Raw genomic sequence first — 22,979 nt, 5'->3', positions numbered from 1 at the left:
TCTCCCTTTTGCTCAAGAATTGTGTGGGGCCCAGACCATTTGTCTTTGAGTGCTGCTGGGGCCACTGGCTCCAACACCCACACCTTCTGTCCAGGCTGGTAAACAGTCAGGACAGCCTTTTGATCATGCCAAGCTTTTTGAAGTTCTTGACTGGCCTTAAGGTTGTCGGATGCCTTCTCCATATACTCAGCCATCCTGGAGCGGAGACCAAGTACATAGTCCACTATGCTGGTTGCAGGCTTTTTGAGAGGTCTCTCCCATCCTTCCTTCACCAAGCACAGGGGTCCTCTTACAGGATGCCCATACAAAAGTTCAAAAGGGCTGTAGCCAACCCCCTTCTGTGGGACCTCTCTGTAAGCAAACAGAAGGCAGGGAATCAGGACATCCCATCTACGCCTGAGCTTTTCAGGTAGTCCATGAATCATCCCTTTTAGGGTCCTGTTGAACCTTTCAACAAGCCCATTGCATTGTGGGTGATAGGGTGTGGTGAACTTGTAGTTGACACCACATTCCTTCCACATAGCAGTTAAGTAGCTTGACATGAAGTTTGCACCTCTGTCAGAGACAACCTCCTTAGGGAAGCCCACTCTGGAGAACACTCCAACTAGGGCCCTTGCCACTACAGGTGCTGTAGTGGTCCTAAGTGGAATAGCTTCAGGATACCTGGTGGCATGATCCACTACCACCAGTATAAACTTGTGCCCTGATGCTGTCTGTGGTTCCATTGGACCAACAATGTCAATCCCCACTCTTTCAAAGGGCACCCCCACCACAGGCATTGGTATAAGGGGGGCCTTTGTTGTGCCACCTGACTTACCACTGGCTTGGCAAGTGACACAGGAGCGACAAAACTCCTTGGTATCCTCATTCATGTGAGGCCAGTGAAAGTGTGAGACAAGCCTGTCCCAAGTCTTTGTCTGGCCTAAGTGACCTGCTAAGGGAATCTCATGGGCCATGGTAAGGAGGAAACCTCTCTGAGACAAGGGGATAACCAGCCTCCTGGCCATGCCAGGCTTGGGGTCTCTTGCCTCAGTGTACAGGAGTCCATCTTCCCAGTATACCTTGTGGGTACCTGTGGCGTTCCCAGCAGCCTCAGCAGCAGCCTGCTGTCTGAGGGGTTCAAGGGAAGGGCAGTCTAACTGGTCCTTCCCCAGGTCTTCCCTTGAGGGGCCACCTGAACCCAGAAATTCAACTTGATCAAGTTCGAACTCTTTAGGCTCAGTTTCCCTCTATTCCTGTAGGTCAGCTTCCTCTGAGACTTGATCCACAACCTGGGGCAAGGGGGAAGGCAATGCCTTAACCCTACTGCTCTTCTTCTTGGAAGGTGTCTGGTCCATTGTTCCAGGATCCAGCACCTGTTCAGTGGGGCATCTTCTGGCCTGTGACCTAGTCACAGCAAACACATGTGCTGGCAAGCCTAACATCTCCATGTGAGCCCTCTGCTCCACTTCTGACCATTGTGATGACTCCAAATCATTGCCCAACAAACAATCCACTGGGAGGTCTGAACTAACTGCAACCTTCTTTTGGCCAGTTACCCCTCCCCAGGAGAAAGCTACAATTGCCATACTATGACTGGTAGTGACATTGCTTGCATTGGTCACCAGGAAATCTGTACCTGGCATGATCTGTCCAGGGTCCACAAAGTTAGGTGTCACCATTGTGATACTGGCACAAGTGTCCCTATAGGCCTGAGCCATTTTTCCATTAATGAAAGGTGTCTGTCTGTATTTGCCCAAAGTATTGGGACTTATATCAGGGGATATATCCACATCCCCTGTACAGACAAGGACAGCCTGAGTGAGTGTGCCAACTAAGTTGTCATACCCCTCAGAACCCAAGGTTAACCCAACTAAACCCTTGGGAGGTGCACTACCACTGCTGACTGTACTAGGGGGCACAGGTGCCTTAGGGGCTGCAGTGGCAGGAGTCTGCCCTCCTCCTTTCTTGGTGCACTCACTAAACCAGTGAGTTTTACTTTTGCAGTATTGGCACCACCTCTTAGATTGGCCTTCTTGATTCTTCTTTTTCTGGGGAGCCTCACCCCCACGCTCTTTGGGTTGTTGGGGACCTGTCGAAGACTTCTGGTCATTTTGTTCCCCCTTAGAATCTTTACCCTTCTGGTCTGCTTTCTTCTGACCACCTTGATTCTGGCCCTGGTTCTGCTTAACTCTTGTTCTGACCCATCTGTCTGCCTTCTTTCCCAATTCTTGGGGAGAGGTCAGATCTGAGGCAACAAGATGTTGATGCAACAACTGGTTCTGACAATTGTTTAAAATTTGTTCTCTCATGATCAAATTATACAATCCTGTGTAATCAGTAACCTTACTGCCCAGCAACCAGCCCTCCAAAGCCTTAGTGGCACAATCTACAAAATCAGACCAATCCTGAGACTGAGTTTTCTGGGTATCCCTGAACAGCAACCTGTATTGCTCAGTGGTTAGGCCAAACCCATCAATCAGTGCATTCTTCAGGACTTGGTAATCGTTAGCATCCTCCACTCTGGTAGTGAGGAGCTTGTCTCTACCTTTACCTTCAAAGGAGAGCCACAAGATAGCTGCCCACTGACTCTGAGGGACACACTGTACAGTGCAGGCCCTCTCCAAAGCAGTAATCCATTTGTGGATATCATCCACTTGCTTAAAGGGGGGCACTATCTTATTCAGGTGCTTTGTATCAAAACTCATTTCCCTATTGCTAGGTACAATGCTGCCACCAGTGGGTTTTGACCCACTCAATTCCTGCTCTCTAGCAAAGGCAAGTCTTTCTTTGGCCAGGGCAAGTTCTTCCCTTGCAATCCTCAGATTGACTTCCCTTTCCTTGGCTTCATAGATTCTCCTCTGAGGGGAGGTCATCCTCCTCAGAGCAGAGGCCTGAGAGCCATTGGTTTGAATGGATCTGTTAGAGCCTCTTGAGAGAGACCTAACTCGTCCATTCCCAATGTTAAGCTGGCCTGAGAGGGGTCCCAGGGATCTCCTAGTACCATTCTCATGCCTGCTTAAGTTGTCCCTAGTTAGCTGACTAACTATTTCTGGACCTTTGTCTGCCTCATCCCCAGATGTCTCCTGATCATCATCCTCCTCACCTGAGAGATGGATGAGATCTGGGTCACCCCTGGTTCCTTCTAGGGCTGGCATGTCCCCTTCTGGATGAGAAGAGCTAAGAAGTTTCTCAGATTTCCTGGCATCATAAGTCTCTAGGAGACCAATCAGAAATGGGATTGTGGGGTTAGACCCCTGTTTTAGCTTCCTGGAGGTACACACTTGTCTCATCTCCTGGAAGCTAAGGGCTGCATATCTAGAAGATGCCTGTGGAGGGTTCTCAACCATCAGAGGGGTCTCAGTAGACTCTCCAAGGTTAGACATGCTTCTAGTGTGGTGTAAGTGATGCACCTACCTACACTATGTGTTTGCCTACTGATCCCTTGCTAAGAGTTGCAGCCTAAGGTGTGCTAAGCCTTGAGGAGCTGCAACAGCTGGTTCAGTAGAACTCAGAGTATTCTAAGCTAAGTTATATGTACCTGAAGTACTTATGTGATCTTTCAACAAGATATTCTTAGGATACGTGTGGTAAAACAACAGCAAGCTCAAATCCCAACCGCTGCTCACCAATGTGAGAAGGTGGCCTGATATGCAGTGCTCACTATTCTAGTGAACACTATGTATCAGTCCAGCAACCCTTATTGATGATTGGTTGTAAGTCAACCTTATAGACCAGCTATCCTAGTAGCGTGGATACGAGCAGTCTAAGGCTAAAGACTCGAGAGGGCGTGTTAAGCCAGCTGTTATACCACACATATACCCCTTGAACACCAAGTGAAAGGACACCACACAAGTGTTATGAAAATAAACAGTATATTTATTAAGAATCACAACAGCCCTGTACTCTTTATGAGGACAGGGTACTCGGCACAAAACAAAACTCTTACGAAAATACTTAAGTTAGCACAGTATATACAAATGCCCGAGGGGCACGGAAAACCATATACTCTGAAAGTGGAATGCGAAATTACTAGCAGGTAAGTACAGTACTAATAGGCTTTGGAATCGCTAGGACTTGACTATAGAATCGTTAGATTACTTCTAGGAGACCCAGGGGACTCGGGTGCAGAGTGTGCACTCTCACGCGTGATGCGGGACAAAGTCTATGGTAGCTAGTAAATGCAAAGTTAGTGTTCTCGGGCGAACCCGACCTGGTAGGAGGAAAACGAAAGTGGATTCTGACCCTTGGATAGAGAGGCTATGCTGGGGCACCGAAATGCCGAAGTTACCTAGCCCAGGGGCTGCAGCTGCATATGTCTCTAAAGGCGTCGGGAATCCTCGTAGACGGACCAGGAGCCTGGAAGAAAGATGCTGGCAGGCGACCAGTGAAGTGAGTTTGAAGTGATCCAAGCCTGGATCTTGAAGAGAGATGACACCTGAAAGCAGAGGGGACCAAGTTCGTGACTACTAGCCAGTAGTCAGGTGGCACCAGGAGGGCACCGGATGGTAGTCACCTCGACTAGGTGAGTGGGTGACGCTGTGCTCTGCAGATCTCACGGACCAGGAGGCGTTGTCGGCGACCAGGATGGAGGAGCGAGCTGTCCCACGATGGATGAAGCTGTCGGCGTCCCTGGACCCAGGATTGGGCAACAAAGCCTTGGCAAATTCAAGCCCACGCGTTGGACTCAAAATGGCGTCTGGAGTGGACCAGGAGGGTCCGAGGTGCTCCTCTCTTGGAAGGGAGCAAGGGCCAGTCTGGAGCAACCAGACCAGCAGCAGTGATGTCGTCGGGCGTCGTTAAGAAGGCCACAAGCCAGCGGGCTAGTAGCCAAACAACGCGGTTAGCAGCAAAAAGCAGAAGGGCCCCACGCAGATCGTGGAGATGCTGGAGGGCTGATCTTCGGTGCTGGAGCTGCTCAGGGTCGGGGCTTCTCGGACCCCAAAGCACTCACCAGAGGGACACTCGGCGGGCTTGTTGTGCAGAAGTCGTGCAGTCTGGGCGATCGTCGGTCCCTCGAGGTCTCGTCGCACTCACGGTTCTCAGCTTGGCTGTAGAGGTGAGTAGAGGTCAGAGGTGCCAGGGAAGCCGGGTCTCGTCGAGCTGTGTCGTCGGATTCCTGAGGAAGGACTTGCAGCAGACCGCAGTGTTCTTGATGGTGCCTGCGGATGCAGGGTGACTACTCCTTAGCCACAAGGGAGAATCTTGAAGAAGAAATCTTGATGTCCTTTCGCAGAAAGTCGTGTCTTGATTCCAAAGATGATCTAATTTGAATAGGGGGCCCGCTCCTATCTTTATACTAAGAAAAGGGGCTGACCCGGTGACTAGGTCCTGCCTATGGGTGGGACTAGCAGGGGGGTGGTTACACCCCTCTCCCATGCCGGACTTTCCCCAGGCCAGGGGCTGGTGTGCCCCTGGAACTGGTTCTGACCGGCCTATGCGTAGTGAGCACCGGGGTGCCACTCAGCAGTCACCTTCCTGTAAAGCCCTGCCTACCCAGGATACACAAAACCCTGTCTGGGATGGTGCTAGCACCGCCCCGGACAGGAAACCCTTTGTCCAGGCTCCCCTCGCTGGAAGGACTCCCAGCTGCAGGGGGTCAGACTCGTGTCTGTGGTGGCAGCATCCATTTTGTGGAGCTGAGGCTTCGTTTAACTTTAACCGGGGTTCACAGTTACATACATGTCGTGTCCCTCTAGAAGGGTGGAATGCTAACCGCGTCGCCAGAATTGGCGAGGGGTTAGTATTCCAATTCGTATGACACCTTACTCGACATGTTTTGATAAAGCAATACCAAAGATAGCATTTAACCGCGAGGATCATAATGCACTTAAGAGTATATGGTATGCAATATCATGGAACAGCTATTAGGACTTGGTTCCGCAAGCTGCAGACAGGCTCAGCTCATGCCAGAGCACCATCTCACACGATTCCAAGCACTCTGCCTTCAGGATTGTCAAGGCCTGCCATAGGAGTGACTGATAGGAATCTGTGTGTCCATTTTTAGGGTTAGATATAGGTATACTATATCTACAGCAAAGGGTGATTACACGACCTCGCCCCAGCTGTCATGCAGCCAGTTGTGTCAAATTTAGGAGGCCAGCCAGGGGTGGCATAATACATGCTTCAGCCCCTGGTAGGCCCTGGGTACACCTATGCCCTGAGTTACAGGGTCTGATAAGGTGGCCCAGTACCAATTGGTAAATGCACCTAGGGTACACGTTGTAATTTAGAGAGAGAACAGCCAGGCTGTGGGTCTGATTGGCAGGCCCACAGCCAGAGAAAGTCGTAAACCAGTGAAACAAAAGCAAAAAATCTGGGTGATCATAGGATTGCAGACCCTACTCTCCTACAATCAGCTACTACCTCCTTCTAGAACCTTCCTGTCAGGAGCCTCAGTCTCTCAGATTTTCGTACGCACTAAGCTAGTTAGGCGTAAACTTGTTAGAGAGATAGGTGAGTCCTTCCAGGGGAGGCGGGAGGGTGCATGTGAATCTATGAAAGACACTAATACTGGATAACTGCAGTTACAGGTAAGTAACGCATTTCTTATCCAGTATTTGGGTGTCTTTCATAGATTCACATGCCTGAATCAGAGTAGCAAGCAATACAATATGCACATACCCGGATGGTACATCATATATGAGTCTGAAGATAATACATATCTGCGACTGCAAATCAACAACATACAATGCCATGTAGTATCTAGGAATAAAGAGATGTGCATACCAGTAAAGGATGGTGGGATGTAAGAAGGCTCACCTCACTGGAACAGATGGCGAAGCACTGCTCTGCCCACTGCTGCATCTTTCGTCAGCTCAGTTTCCAAGCAGTAGTGCCTGGTGAAGGTATGCGGGGACTTCCAGGTCGCCGCTCTACAGATGTCCAGGAGTGGCACTCCAGCAAATAGTGCCGCAGACGTGGACATGGCTCTCGTGGAATGGGCTTTGACTCGTGAGTCCAAAGGCCGCCCAGCCTTGTCATGGCAGAAAGCTATCGCTGAAGAGATCCACCTTGATATACTTTGTTTCGTCAGGGGCATGCCTTTCCTTGGTCTGCTAAATGCAACAAAGAGTTGGGATGATTTTCTGAAGTGTCGTGTTCTGTCGATGTAGAATTTGAGACATCTCTTCAGATCTAATGAGTGCAGGGTTCTTTCAGCCGTAGTAGTTGGGTTTGGAAAGAACGATTTTAGTACCACTGGTTCATTAAGGTGGAAGTCTGAGGGGACTTTAGGTATGAATCGTGGGTTAGTTCTCAGGATGACTCTGTCCTCTCTGAATTGTAAAAAAGGATCTTGGATGGAGAGAGCCTGCAGTTCACTGACCCTTCTGGCAGAGGTTAGAGCCCGGAGGAGGGCCGTCTTCCATGAAAGGAATTTGATATCCGCTTTGTGGATAGGTTCGAAGGGGTGCTTCATCAGTTGGTGAAGGACCACGTTGAGGTGCCACGACGGAGGGATAGGTCTTGGCCGTGGAAAGGATCTGAATAGGCCTTTTAGGAATTGTTTGACAAGCCTGTCTGCCCACAGGGAAGGACCCTTGGAAGTTCTTGTGAACCTGGATATCGCTGCTAGATGTACCTTGATGGACGCATGTGCAAGACCTGACTGCGCTAGATGCAGTAGATATGGTAGCAGTTGCTGTGGGGTGACCTGGAAAGGGTGTAGGCCTTCTGTCACACACCAGACACAGAAGCGCTTCCATTTTAGGGAATAGGTCTTATTAGTGCTGTCTGCTCTAGCTTTAGCAAGGACATCTCTACACTCCTGCGGAATGTTCAGGTGGCTGAATTCGCGGTATTCAGGAGCCAGGCTGATAACTTCAGAGGGCTCAGGTTCTGGTGGAGAACCTGTCCTTGAGACATTGTGAGCAGGGCCGGATGATTGTGTAGGCGAAGAGGTGGTCGGACAGATAGGCGATGAAGTTCCGTGTACCAATGCTGCCTCGGCCAGGATGGGGCGATGAGGATCAGGGTGCAGGGCTCCGACTTCATCTTCCTGAGGACCCTGGGTATCAGTGGAAATGGCGGAAAGGCGTAAGCAAACACGTTCCGCCAGGCGATGGAAAATGCATTCCCGAGGGTTCCTGGTTGGGGAAGCCTGCTTGCGAAGCTTGGGCATTTGGCGTTCTCCCTGGTGGCAAAGAGGTCTATCTGCGGGGTTCCCCACTCCGCAAAGATGTAGTTCAGCGCCTCCAAATCCAGCTCCCATTTGTGGGATAGTGACCGTTCCCTGCTCAGGGCGTCCGCCAGGACGTTGTCTTTGCCCGGGACGTATTCGGCTTTGAGTGTTATTCCATGCTCCAGAACCCAATTCCAGACTCTCTGTGATTCTTGAGAGAGTGAAAGTGAACGCGTCCCTCCCTGTTTGTTCAGGTAGTGCATCGTCGTGGTGTTGTCTGTCCTGACGAACACTGGGGAATTTCGGATGCGTGGAAGGAAAGCTTGGAGAGCTAGAAAGACTGCCCTTAGCTCCAGAATGTTGATATGGAGTTTGGATTCCTGCGGCGTCCAATTGCCATTGATCTGGAGTTCTTGCAGGACCGCCCCCCAGCCTTCTAGGGATGCGTCCGTTGTGACCACATGTGGTTCTGCCGGAAGCAGGAATGGCAGTCCCTGTGACAGGTGTTTGGGCGACCTCCACCATTGTAAATGATTGACTATAGTTCGTGTGACTTGTATGCGGTCTTCGAAGGATCCCGCAGCCTGTGTCCACTGTCTCGTTAGTTCTTCCTGGATGGGGCGCATTTTGAGACGGCAGTGTGGAATGAGCAGAATGCATGAAGACATCATGCCAAGGAGAGACTTGAAGGTACGGACCGTCAGAGTCTTTCTTGATGCCACTAACGCGGCTAAGGAGATGAGTTTGGTCTTTCTCTCCTGCGAGGGGAAGGCTCTCGCGCGTTCCGTGTCCAGGGTCGCTCCAAGGAAAGTGATGACTTTGCTTGGTACCAATGTTGATTTCTCTCTGTTGAGGGTCAGGCCTAGTCGGCGGAAAAAATTCAGACAGGCGCTGGAAGATGTGGCTGCGGCTATCGCCGACGGCGCCTTTACCAGCCAGTCGTCCAGGTATGGGAAAACCTGGTGGCCCTGTTGACGAAGGAAGGCTGCCACAGGAGAGAGGCATTTTGTAAATATCCGTGGGGCAGATTTGAGGCCAAATGGGAGAACGCGGAATTGATAGTGGGTTCCTGCCACTGCGTACCTGAAGTACTTCCTGTGTCCCTTGAGGATAGGGATGTGGTAGTAGGCGTCCTGCAGATCTAGTGACGTCATGTAGTCGCCTTCCTCATGGAGTCCCAGGATCTCTTGTAGTGTGACCATACGGAACGACTGTTTCTTTAGGAACACATTGAGCGCTCTCAGGTCGAGGATTGGTCTCCATTTCTTGCCTTTTTTGTGAATTAGGAAGAAGTGGGAGTAAAATCCTTCTCCTTTTTGGGCGTGTGGAACTTTCTCTATTGCTCCCTTTTGAAGCATGGAAGTTATTTCCTGAAGAAGCAGCCGTAGGTGTCTGTGGGGCCGCTTGGCTGGTGGCGTCGTTGGGGGGATCGAAAGAAATTCCAGTGAGTGACCGAATTGGATAAGTTGTAAAACCCCCCGGTCCGTTGTTATTTGTCGCCAGTTCTTCAGGAAGAAGGAGAGTTTTCCCCCAAGTCTTAAAAAATGCAATGGTGGATGGGCTGGCCATTGGGAAGAGTCATTGGCGATTGCCAGCAGGTCTCTTTTGGTTTTTTCCCCTGTAGGTCGATTTGTTGTAGGAAGTTTGACGTCCCGTCTGGCTTTGACGCTGTTGGAACTGCGTCTTGCTCTCGGAGTACGGGTAGGAGGACCTGTTTTGATAGGAACCTCTGTACGTAGATTGTCCTCTTCCTCTGTTGCCACGAAAGGACTGGTTTCTAAATTGTAGAGTTCCCAGAGCCCTGGCCGTATCGGTGTCCTTTTTGATTGTGGTGAGGACGTCATCGATCTTTTCGCCAAAAAGATGTTCGCCATCGTAAGGCATATCAATGATTTTAGTTTGTACTTCCTGACGGAAGGAGGTGGCCTTAAGCCAACCTTGTCGTCTTAGAACAGCGGCGCCTGCCAGCTGTCTGAAGCCAGTCATGGCTACGTCTATAGCACAGTCAATCAGTTCAGAAGCCGATGTTTGGCCCTCTAGGAGTAGTGAGTGTGCCTCCTCTTTCAAATCCTCTGGCAGGTTAGCGAGGTAGGGCGCGATGTCCGCCCAGAGTTGACGGTTATAGCGGCCCAGGAGTGCAATCAAATTCGCGATCTTCACCGTCGTTGCAGATGTGGTGGAAAAGCGTTTTCCAATGGCATCTAGCTTCCTGCCTTCCTTGTCGGGTAGCGTTGATAAGGGGGATGCAGGATTGCGCGAGTTCTTCTGCGCCGCTTGAGTAACCACGGAGTCTGCCTTGGGGTGACCCGTGAGACATGCTGGTGCCGAAGATGTGGCTTTGTATTTTTTATCCAGCCTGGGCACTACCACCTGCAGAGAAGCTGGCGTCTGCATTAGTTGTTTGCCCTGTTTCCATAGGTAGTCAATAATTGGGATTGATCTTGTCGTCTTTTTCGTAGGTTCCTTAAAATCGTAGAGGAAACATTCAGTCTCCTGTGTTTCCATAGACATATGGAACCTTTTAGCTGCCCTCTCAATGAGGTTATGGAAGCCACCAATGTCCGCGGGTGGAGACTCCGAAGACTGTGGCTCTGGAGAGGCCGGAGATTGAGCGACGTAGTCCTGGTCTGCGTCAGGGTCTGAGTCATCGTCATGGACTTCCCCCTCTTCATGGTCTCTCTCCTCATCATCGGACGAGATGATGTCTTGTGCTGGATCTTGATTTCTAGAAAGTACCAGCGGAGGAGGCTTATGTCGGGGTACGGGAGCAGGTACCTGTGGAGCTGGAGGTGCAGCAGTAGTGGCTTTCTCTGGAAACCGCTCTTTATAGTATTTGATGAGGAATTGTAGGTCCGAGACAATGGATGCTGGTAGGCACACCATTGGTGTTACTTGTGTGTGCACCTTAGTATGGATGGTTTGTTCCATGTGTTCCTCTACTTCTTGTTCCTCATCTGTACTCTGGCACTTAAGTACCAATTCTGAAGGACTAGTGGCCTGAGTATACAGCTCCTCATCTAGCTCTTCATCTTGCAAGAAGCAGGATGGGGTTAATTGTTGCACCTTACTAGGTGATGTCATGTCCGGTGTAATTGGCTTTTTAGTTATTTTGATCGTGACATGAGACGTCTGGGCATCCATGGCATGTGAAAGCAGTTCAGACTCTTTCCAGGTACTAGCTGTCGTCGACGCCTGTGTCGGCGGTGCCGCCATAGAGATCTCCGTTGTCGGCGGAAATTTACCCTTCGTCGACGGTGTGTCCGTCGACGATGTCCTCGTCGACGACAACTTCTCCGTCGTCGACGGCTTCGTCGTTGTCGACGGGGTGCTCCTTGTCGACGAGGGAGGCTTCGTCGACGTTGTGGCTTTCGTCGACGGGGTCGTCGTCGATGTCTTTGGCGTCGATCTCGTCGTCGACGACGTAGTCCTAGTCGTCGATGGAGCGGTAGATGGCACAGGTCTACTCGTCGATGATGAAGGTGTTGTTCTCGTCGACGAGGAAGACGCCGACGAAGCCGTCGTCGTCGACACTGTTGTCGTCGACCTAGAGACGGTTTTCAGCGCTGAGGAGACTATCGACGTTGTTGTTGTCGCCGGAATCAGCGGCTGCTTCCTGGGGACAGGAAGTTCCTTGTCAGACACAGGTGGCCTGCCCTCTGAAGACTTTCTGGCCTTCTTAGGAGGGGTGTCTGAGGGGCCAGGGGAGGAAACCCTAGGCCTCTTCAAGGAGAACTGCGAGGCGCCAGACATGCTCTCACCTTCTGAAACCAGGTCGCTCTCTGGTTTGTTCTTAAGCCTGTTCAGCCATATCAGAAGACGTCCTTCCCGGTCCTTCTGAGTTTTATGGGAGAATGTTCTACATATTTTGCAGTCCTTGGCCTGGTGTTGGGGGTAGAGGCAGTATAAACAGGTCTCATGTTTATCCTCCACGTGAAGCCTTTTTTTACCACATGAGGTACAGGCTCGAAATAGTCCTTTTTTCTGGCTATCAGCCATAGCAAAGAAGTTGAGAAAATATCGATTTTTGATGAAAAAATAAGTTTCCTGAGGAGAACTCAGGTGGAGACTCCCTAGCACAACGTGCGGTAGAAAATCTGAGAGACTGAGGCTCCTGACAGGAAGGTTCTAGAAGGAGGTAGTAGCTGATTGGTTGGTTCTCTTTGCTTTGGTCCTTTTTACAAAAGGACACAGAGAGGCTACCAAGGTGGGACCCTTGGGCCTACTCTGTTTGGTCCTTCCTACATAAGGACTTAGATAGGACACTAAGGTGAGACCCTTAGGCCTATTCCTTTATATGTATGTCTATAGGACATTACTTTTTATATACCGGAGGCTCCTGTCTCGACGACGGGGAATGATTCAGGCATGTGAATCTATGAAAGACACCCAAATACTGGTTAAAGGCATATTCACCCTGCAATGCACCCCATGACAGGAAGGGTTGGGAAAAGGACATTTGTTTGGAAAGGATATTCACCTTGGCAGAAACTTAAGTTAATATTAGGTGGCAAGGTATGATCACCAAATGTAGGTAGACATGGCTCCATATCTTGACGTGATGTCGGAAAAACAAAGAAATCAGTCTGCGGTATAGCCGATACGAGAAGGTGCACAGTGGTCCTGGAGAGGGGAAACATAGACGGTAAGTGAGAGAGTGGGATCGATGGATGGGGAGATGACAGCCTCCTTGATTCCCCCCTAGGGAGAACCCACACACGACGCAGAATGTATCATGTATTTGACAGGATTAATGACGTATAGTTATCAAGGACCCCCTGAATACATAGAGTTTGTGATTCCTAGGTCAGGGATAAATAAACAATCGACATGAACAACCTAGGCAATCATGACTTTAAACTTTATATTAAAAAAGGAAATATTAAAGGCAAGAGAGCTACCAGTGAATTCAGATTCTGAGATTTATTAACATTTATATTAAAAGAGACATCACTTTCATATACATAAAGAAGTCATAAACAAATCAATCAATCACCGTACATGAAAAACAATTGAATACAACACCCAATTTTTGACTTATCATAAAAAAATCATATATAAGAAGTGGCACAATAATTCTCGACGCGCGTTTCGGCGACCAGCGCCTTCTTCTGGAGGAGCCACGTGTTTTCTATAAATACATTTATTTAAAAAAAAATACAAAAATAAGAACAAATACATACAGTTCTAAAAAATTAATACAATCTTAAAAATATATATATCGACAGGTAGCTTCATATAGACCTCTTATCCTTAGAAACAAGTGCAATAATAAACCAATTGCAACATTTTACTTCAATTCCTTGTACATTTCAAAATAGAGACAATAAATGCGGATAGAAAGGGAAAGGAAGGTGATAATTCTCTGGGCTTCTAGACAGGGTGGAAGGAAAAGTTCCAGTAATAAACCAATTATAACATTTTATTTCAATTCCTTATATATCTCAAACCAGAGACAATAAATGAGAATGAGAATGGGAAGGGAAACCGAGGTGATAATTCTCTGGGCTTCTAGACAGGGTAGAAAGAAAAGGTACTATCCATATACTCACAGACAAGAATGATATGTTTAAGATAAGAGCATGGATGGCTCAAATTCTTTCTTTCTTCAGGATTAACAAATGTATCCTTAGACTCAGATGGTACTCAGGCCCCCGCGCTTGCCAATTGTATTAAGTTGTCTTTTATCTTTCGTTTTTCTTTTTTTTTCTCTCTTTCGATGGTTGAATTGTTATTTGTTATGGGTATAAGAGTGACATTGATGAGGACATTCCCTAAATCCTGTATAGCGGCTTGAACAGCCCACCGAGACAAAGCAGGGAAGAGCAGTAGACGGGGCTCACGACAATCATTAATGTAAGGCACTGGGGGGAGTTGAGCACGCAAGGAGTGGTGGACAATAAGCGAATGTGCAAGATAAGTGACACCATGCAATACCCCAAGAAAGAAATGTATGTATCCCTGTCTAAATGATAAAAGAGAATAATACTGAAAAGTGTTGCAAATATTACCTGTGTAACTGTAACGAATCTACAAAATGTCAATACAAATATGTAAAAAAAAAATGCTGAGAGTGATAGATGTTGGTCCCGTTTCTCAACCCAGTAAGTACAGTTGCGCACTTGTTTTTAGATAAATCGGAATTAAATTGTAGTAGAAATTTTAGTCTACTAGGAAATGTTGGCAAGACGGTCTGTTACAATATGTGTTAAACCTACCCAACCACAAAAAATTGTATTCCTCTAGCATTCAGAAAAGAGCAGCTTATGTACTTATCTGTTTGAGGGTAATAAGAAAAAGCGTTTTGATCTTCAAGCTCAAATTGGGGATTTTACATTATTAATGTTTAGTTGCTTATTTTCTTCGATTAGGTAAGAAGTGCAAATTATGATGATGACCCATTTGTGCAAGAGTTCCAGTTTAAAATCCGGGATGAGATGGCCCACGTGACTGGGCGAGTTCTTCCAGCACCCATGTTGCAGTACGGAGGAAGGGTATGTTTTTAAATATAAAGCAGTTATTTTTGTATGTTAGTTTAATTATTTCTTGTACTGTAGTAAACAAGCACAGTTCAAAAACATGCAGGCTGGAAGTTAGCCAGCAAAGAAACTGAGGACGTATCCCAAACAGTAACCTCTTATTTATTTCTTCAGAATCGGACAGTTGCGACCCCAAGCCATGGAGTGTGGGATATGCGAGGGAAGCAATTCCACACTGGAGTGGAGATCAAAATGTGGGCCATTGCTTGCTTTGCAACACAGAGACAATGCAGAGAAGAAATCCTAAAGTAAGTGCCCTGCTACAGGCAGGGTGTGGTTTCTTAATCTTGTTGTTTTTCTTTATTACTGATATCTACCGAACATTATTAAATGTCGTATGTATTTTTTCAGCTAATGCTTATTAATCAGGATTGATAATCACTATTTATATTGCACTTTTGGAGTGGTACACACAGGGCTGGTCCCTGTGGCGTCCTGAGGAAGAGCTTAGGGGTATGCTCGAAACATGTTGGCACTCTACTAGGACTCCTGACTCATTGCAAACCAGGTTGGCTTATAGACCCACCCCACTTTTAATATATCAACTAGAAGCAAGAATAAAAGTAATTGCACACACTAGTTGTGTATTTTTAAATCACTCCACTCTACACACAGCACTGCACTACACATAGATCCTCACTAAAGTGATCCTACGTATCTTCACAAGGCGCAACACTCCTCAACCCGCAACGGGTTGAGATGGCCCCTGTGATGAAGCATGTCACCGTGGGGAAACCCTGGTGAGTGAGGGGACTCAACAAAGGACATTTATCCTTTCCAGATTACATCAAACATTTTGATGCTGATCTACTTTTATAGCTAGGTTCTTTATCCGTGATTCCGGATTATTTGTGTGTACTACTCCAACAGGAGGGTGAACCTAGCGTATCCCTCTGCCTTCCCCCCCCATTTTTGAACTTGGGAATCACCATGCCACATTTGTCATTTTGCTAACTTCGGCAAATGTATACACTGAAAACAGGCACAGATGAAGAAGCTTGAAGTATTTCCCTTGCATGGGTTCATTGATATGTTTAAATGCTAAGAAATTATAGGATGTTTATTATACTTTGCTTATGAGGTCTTGGGAGGATAAGATCACAAACGAGATGTGTTGTGCATTGTTGGTCCAACATGGAAAACCTGTTAAAAAATGTGTTCAATGAAAGAACATCAGCAGCACAATTTTATTTTGGCTTATGTGGCTCACACCGAGGAACTCTGAGTCACTAGCCTTTGTTTTTGGATGAGACTTTCCTCCGTATCATTATACCGGAAGGGTTACTTTCCAGCGTCCTCGTTCTGAAGGTGGAAAGGTATGTAGTCATCTTGTCAGACAAATCAATGAGCAGTCATGAAGTAAAAAAAAACGAGGTATTTTGGATAATATAAAGCACAGGCTGGAACTTTTACTGAAAACAAGAGTTGAAAAGGCATTTTGAGCCAGCTTTTTAAAGAGAAAGGTAAACGTAGGGCCCCAAAACACTAGAACAACAATGTAAATGCCTAGTGAATTTAGAAGTATTAGGAGTGTGGTATCCGCGAAGTGCATGGATTGGGGCCACTATCCCATACAGATAATGTTTTTTTTCAGGAGAGGTGTGTCTGAAGCACCGAAAAAACACGAGTAATAGTGATGTGTTACCAGTAAATTCCAATGAATATTATAAAACACAAATAACTGTATTGGTTCCAGTTAAAACCTTATTAATGAAAATCATGTATGTTTTGATCAGTTTCATTTTATGTAGTTTCTTGAGAGTGAATTGTTCACCTTTTCAAGCAGTTAATCGGCCACCATGTGTTCTAAATGATGAATCAGCAAGAATATGGTGTGGTCCCATTGCAGGGGAGGTCAGAAGCACAGGCCATTCGAGACACTCCTCAATTACAAGAGCATTTACTTGCCTGTCCTTTAATGGGAGCGGCTTACATGTACTCCAAGAGGGTGGGGATTCTTCAAACTTTGAAAAGAGCTAGATGTGCTGATTGTTTTTTGCAGGAGACCTATTTTTTTTTAATGTATTGGCATTTATTAAGGTACAAAAACCGTACAACTACATAGCAGGCCATCTGTTGTTACAGCAAGATGGAGTATGGCTCAGTTACATATTATATTTTAAAATACAAAGCATTAGCTGGTCTCGTCGTGCATACATCACTAATAAACAGAAGTACTAATCACAGATATTATTACCCTCTTTGACAGTAGTTTGCGAACATATATATGTAGTCTACACAAAACAATATACGGCCGCTCAGTTATCGTGCAGGATAAATCAAAACTTATACAACTTACAGCCCACTCCACAGGGTGATATGATCCAGGGCTCGCACCTAAGAGTTTGTGATCCGCAGTCTGTTCCATATCTATTGTGCAGTTTGCGAACCCTCAACGTGTTCCGCTCCAGCTAGTTCGCTCTGTCCCCTTATCCATGTCAAAAATGGTTCCCAAATGTCCCGAGGACGTGAGGTGGGGAATGTACTGAGCTGTGTGTTGCCATTGGTGAAGTCAGCAAGCCACCCCTTAATCAATGGCGCCCTCCTCCTCCCCCAATGTACCGCAACCTGCCGCTTCGCATAAGGTAGAAGCAGGGCGTGTAATTTGTGCAGCTTAGGCGGGGTGTCTTTGACATAGCCCAGTAAGCCCAGAGTGAGCGATGGAGCAACCCTGCACCCCAACAATTTGGCTAACCGAGGTGAAAATGTTGGACCATTACTCTGCGATCACTGGGCAATCCCAAGCCACATGTAAGAACGTGGCAGGGGAGTATTTGCAGCGCCAGCAGCTATCATCCTCCCTTAACCCCATACGATGCAGGCTGATGGGTGTTCTGTAAAATCTGTTTAAATATTTAAAGTGGATCAGTCTGAGCCTGTAATTGGGAGATAGCTCTTTCAATTGTCCACAGCAGAAGTTCGACTGTGCTTCGGTCAGTGAAATGGGAAGATCTTCGTTCCAATACTGGAAGGATTTGGGCTTCACTACCGGGGCTGTGTTTTGCATGTGTGTATATAATCGTGTGACTAGCTTGCGGGGAGAGGGTGGTTTTAGTAGGTTCTCCAGCGCGTGAAGTGTTGGAGGGGCCGCCGGGCAGTCCCTAGACCGGGCACGACATGTGGCACGTATCTTATGATATAGGAATAGTTCGGAGAAAGGTACCACCTGGCCTTCCTCTGCTGACTGAGGTGGCCTAAATTCATTTCCGGGAAATAAATCTTCAAAGGTGCATAGTTGTTGTTTCTGCGCTAGCAATTTACTAATCCTGTCCTCGTGACAGGGCAGCAGTGGATTTTGTGCTAACGGGATCGATGGGGCATACAGCAATGGGATTCCCGCCCTTTTCCGCAACTCATCCCAGGCCCAACGTAGAGTGCCGGCAGTGTCAATGTCTCCATGTGGGCGCCACATCGGCTTGTAGATAGCAACTTGTAGCGGGACAGGCCCAACAGCGTCAAGTTCCACTGCGACATGGGGTTGGAATGGCTTGGGGTGGACCCAAAAGTGTGGAAACTGGGCCTGGGCACATAGCGTACAGGTGAATGTTCGGGTCGTCTAGCCCGCCCTGACGTAGCGGGAGTCTTAGCATGTCCGAAGATGTCCTCGCTTGCCCACCCACCCATGCCAGGGAAATTAGGTGCAACTTGAGAGTAGTAAAAAAGTGCATCGTGAGTGGGACCGGAATATTTACAAATAGATACAAAAATTGGGCATAATGATCATTTTGGCCAGTGCTATCCTCCTAGCTAAGGATAATGGTAGTTTAGACCAGATCTTGACCTTTTCTTCCAGCCATTCAACTGCCCGCCCATAATTTAGGTTCCAAACTGCCTGTGTGTCACGACTGATCCATATGCCCAAGTATTTGACCTCTTCAGCTTCCCATTTAAGGGGGTACTCAGAATACACTTATGGCGTGCCCTACGTTAATGGAAATATCACCGATTTTGTCCAATTTATAGAAATCCCAGAGAGGCCACCGAACCGGATAAACTCCCTCAAAACTGGGTCCAGGTTTACCTCCAGGTTGAGTAAATCTAGAGTCACGTCATCCGCATACAGTGATATTAGTAGGCTCCTGGAGCTAAGCCCTATGGCGGGCGGCCAGGTGCTCCATCGCTATTGCGAACAGTAGCAGGGAGAGAGGGCATCCCTGCCTTGTGCCACGCAATATAGGAAAAGGGATCTGATAATAGTCCATTCACCCTAATCCGGGCTCTGGGCAAGGTATATAATAACCATATCCAATTAAGTAGGAGTGGACTAAATCCCATCCGGCCTAGTATGGCAAATAAATATGGCTACACGAGTGTGTCTAAGGCTTTGGTGGAGTCTAAGAAAATCACTGTAGCATGAACATCAGGGTGTAGATAGTGCAATATTGAAAATATAGTACGTAAATTATGAGATGTAGATCTCCCAGGGATGAACCCTGATTGATCCGGAAGTGCTAGCATGGGGAGCAGTGGTTGTAGTCGATTGGCAATCAGTTTGGCTAATATTTTGACATCGACGTTTATCATCGACAAAGGACGATATGAATGTACTTCCCTATCTGGTTTCCCCGACTTTAATAAAGTGATAATTATGGCTTCCCTCATAGACGCAGGCAGTACCCCTTCCTCCATAGCTTCCTCATAGACGGCCAGTAGCTTAGGTGCTATTTCTTCAACCTATGCCTTATAAAAAGATGTAGTTAGCCCATCGGGCCGGGGGCTTTATCAAGTGGCAGACTTTTTATAACCTGGGCAACATCGTCTGTGGTGAATGGGAGGTCCAAATATTGTCTGTGAACATTATTAAAGCAGACTAGGGCGATCGAGTCCATAAAGGACTGCATCCCCTCAGGACATGTGTCTTGGGTGGCAGTATAAAGACTGGAATAAAAATCAAAGAAATATTTTTAAATGTCTGCCTGGCCTCTAACCGCTGTGTCTGGTGCAGTGTGTATTTCGTGGATAAAAGTGTTGGACCTAGGCGGCCTAATCAAACCAGCCAGCGTGCGCCCCAGCCTATCCCCCTCCACGTATCGCCTCGCCTCTGCGAATTTTCCAAGGAATTTAAACTCCCGTTGCGCTTCTTCAGAGAAGTCAAGTAGCCTGGCCTTAAGAAGACCAACAGTGCCTGGGTCCTCAGTAGAAAAGAATCTCTCCTCAAGTTCTCTAATTTGGGCCTCTAAGGAGGCAATCGTTCCCCTAATATCCTTAAGCACTCCCGCATGTCTGGCAATACATTTACCTCTGATAACGACTTTGAATGCCTCCCAGAGTGAGGCCATGGTGTCTACAGACCCAGTGCCAGGTGAAAGCACGCGGGGGCGAGCCAGGAAGCAATAGTTTCAACAAACATGGGGCGTGGTCAGAAAGGTTGCGCGGCATGTGCAATACATCCGATGTCCAAGAGGCAACATCACAAGACACCAGCCTGAAGTCCAAGCGGGACCATGCACTGTGATGATCGGATATGCAGGTGCCCTCCCTGAGCAGTGGATGCCTGCTGCGTCATATATCTACCAAGGTCACCATCCGAGATTATAGCCTTCAGAGTAGCGCCAGCTGTGGGATGCAAAGATCGGGAGGCCCCCCCGACTGTCCAAATCGTCATTTAGAATAGCATTGAAATCCTCACCCCACAATATCGTGCTGCAGCCCGCAGCCCGTAGCCCGTAGCCCTCACCCTCATCCAGACATCATTGAAAAATTCAGGGGGATCTACATTAGGACCGTATAAGGCCACAATGACCATGGAGACCCCATATAGTGTCCCGAGTAGAAGGGTATATCGTACTCTGGGTCAATTCACACCATTCCCTCCCTCCAATCCAGCCCCAGCTTGATCAACACAGCCACACCGCGCGCATAATTGGAGTATACAGAGGAGTAAACAATACCCCATTGCCCATAGCGGAGTCTATTTGAAGGTGTAACATTTAGGTGCGTCTCCTGCAACAAACAAATATCTACATTATATCTAGAAATATAATGAGTAGCACTGACGTATGCATCCAGCCATGAATTCCACGGGTCATCCAATGGGCGACATTCAGACTGGCAAGAACCAACAGACCAACCCCCACCCTCCCACCCCCTTCCCCTCCCCCTCCAACCCCATAATCAGGTTGCAGAATACCCACCCTAGAGACGCAAAACCACAAACGTGTGCATTTCAAACAGGGAAATCTCCCATGGGGGCACAGTGGCACCGGCAAACTACCTCGTACACCCAAGGTGTCCGGGAGTACTGCGGATGAAGCTGCATTCCCTATCGCACGGCAACAAATTAAAAATAATAGCACCATAACTCAGAACACCAGACCACACAAAAACCACTTAAACACCATATCTCGGGGTCCATAACATCGTTCTCAAGAGTAAGAATTTTAAAGCAGATTTTGAGTCAGTGAAAAAGCGGGCAGTGCCATCAAAGGACACTTTCAATTTGGCTGGGTACAACAGGGAGTACGGAATCTGTGCCTGGTAAAGGATACGTTTGGCTGGGAGGAATTCCCGTTGGGCCGCCTGCACCGCCGGAGTGAAGTCAGGATAGAACGAGATGTTGTTGCCTTTGTGTTGTATCTTCCCCTTTGCTCTAGCCAGCCTGAGGATAAGGTCTCTATCTTGGTAGTTTAAGAGTTTTGCTATAATGTAATGGGTCTAGGTGGTGCGCCAACCGGGGGCCCCAGTCCCAACGAACGATGAGCCCTTTCCACAACAAAGACAGAGGATAAGTTAGGGTCAAATAGTTAATGGAGTAAGTCAGTGATGTAGGTCTCCATCTTGGAAATGGCGGTCGTCTCAGGAATTCCAGTTATTCGAAGGTTATTACGTCGCGACATGGCACAGGTGTACATGCACATCTGTGCATGTACACCTGTGCCATGTGACACACAGACATGCCCTTAGGGCATGTCTGTGTGCCGCATGGCACACAAGCCTGGAATTGGGGTGCTACAGGGTGTCAAAGTGACACCCCGTTCACCCTTGCAGGATTCGGTATTTACCGATTCGATAAATACCGAATTGGTATTTCCCATTGATTCCTATGGGCTTCAAGGCCCATAGGAATCAATAGGAAATACCGATTCGGTATTTACCGAATCGGTAAATACAGAATCTTACCGAATCGGTAAATACCGAATCTTACAGATTCGGTAATTCTAAAATAAGAATTACCTACATCTGCCCCCTTCCTATTTACCTACTCTTAAATACCGAATCGGTATGATTCGGTATGTAAGAGTAGGTAAATAGGAATTACCTACATCAGGCCCCTGGTCTGCAGACAAATGATCCTTATCCAAATTAAATAATCCCTGCTTTTTAATGATTGAGGAGAGTGTGATCATGCAGTAGTTTGGGGCTACCTAAAAGCAGTACTGCAAGGAAGCGATGCAGGAGCAGCGAGATAATACAGGATAAAAGAGGAGGCTTAAACTGCCACTAGAGCTAGAAATTCGTCATAAAGCAACTTTATCACAGAAAATGTGGTACAAAGGTCTGGGCGAATCGAAGGCAGTTGAGACCGATGGAAATGAGTAGGGTACAGTATGCGCTAGCAAGGATGAATCAAAAATATGAGAGAGAAAACACAGCAGGGCGGTTATTGGCATCAAAACGTAGGAGGAAGCAGACCCAATCTTTAATCACAGCTATAAAGGATGGCACAAAGTTAACTCTGGAAAAGGTCTTCCAAAGTTACTATCAACAGTTATAGATGCCAGTGAAGACGTGCTATCTGAAGAAGTGACTGACATATCAGGGGACCAGTGTTAGAGAAAATGTATGTCACCATCATTGCTAAGAAAGTGGTTGAAGCTATTAAAATCCTATAGTGAGAACACTTATATGATATTCCAATGTTTCACCAAAGTGGGCTCCATAACTCTCTCAGTAGTTGAGGCTAGTGTATCTGTTGTTCTGAAACCTGGGAATTACTCAGAAGAGTGTGGCTGTTACAATCCAATATAGCTTTTGAACATAGACATACAAGTATTTGCTAAGTTTGGTGGTGCACGTGGAGATGGTAATGCCCTAGCTGATCCAACCTAGTCAGATAGTATTTGTAACAAAAGGGCGGGTGAGAGGGACAATAAGAAGATGATACTTCTCCTGATAGGCATTGCGATCCTGAGGAAACGCTGAACAATGTTCAAGTCACTAGATGCTGAGAAAGCATTTGACAGGTTAAGTATTGCTTTCTCACAGAAGCCCTAAGGTCCAGAGGATTTAGCCCACTGTTCCAAAATATGGCCTTTGCAGGCTAGTCATATCCCACAGCCACAACAAAATCAACAGTTAAGAATCCCCACATGTTCCTAAAGAAAGGGACCAGGCAAGACCCT

At 47.4% G+C, this 22,979-nt stretch overlaps 1 protein-coding gene across 1 annotated transcript in view; it reads left to right on the top strand.

The window, feature by feature from the left end:
- The window catches only part of LOC147731455 (protein argonaute-3), a 1,378,491-nt gene that overhangs the window by 787,713 nt on the left and 567,799 nt on the right, over window positions 1–22,979 (top strand). Inside the window, exons 10-11 of the mRNA XM_086956497.1 lie at window positions 14,470–14,592; window positions 14,752–14,885. Of these exons, the coding sequence (XP_086812623.1) occupies window positions 14,470–14,592; window positions 14,752–14,885 (257 nt within the window). The remainder of the gene's footprint in view (window positions 1–14,469; window positions 14,593–14,751; window positions 14,886–22,979) is intronic.

The sequence above is a fragment of the Lissotriton vulgaris genome, chromosome 2_1 (genome assembly GCF_964263255.1).
Source record: "Lissotriton vulgaris chromosome 2_1, aLisVul1.2, whole genome shotgun sequence".
Lineage (NCBI taxonomy): Eukaryota > Metazoa > Chordata > Amphibia > Caudata > Salamandridae > Lissotriton > Lissotriton vulgaris.
Note: the sequence above shows the minus strand (reverse complement) of the source record. Positions and strands in the feature narration are given on the sequence as shown.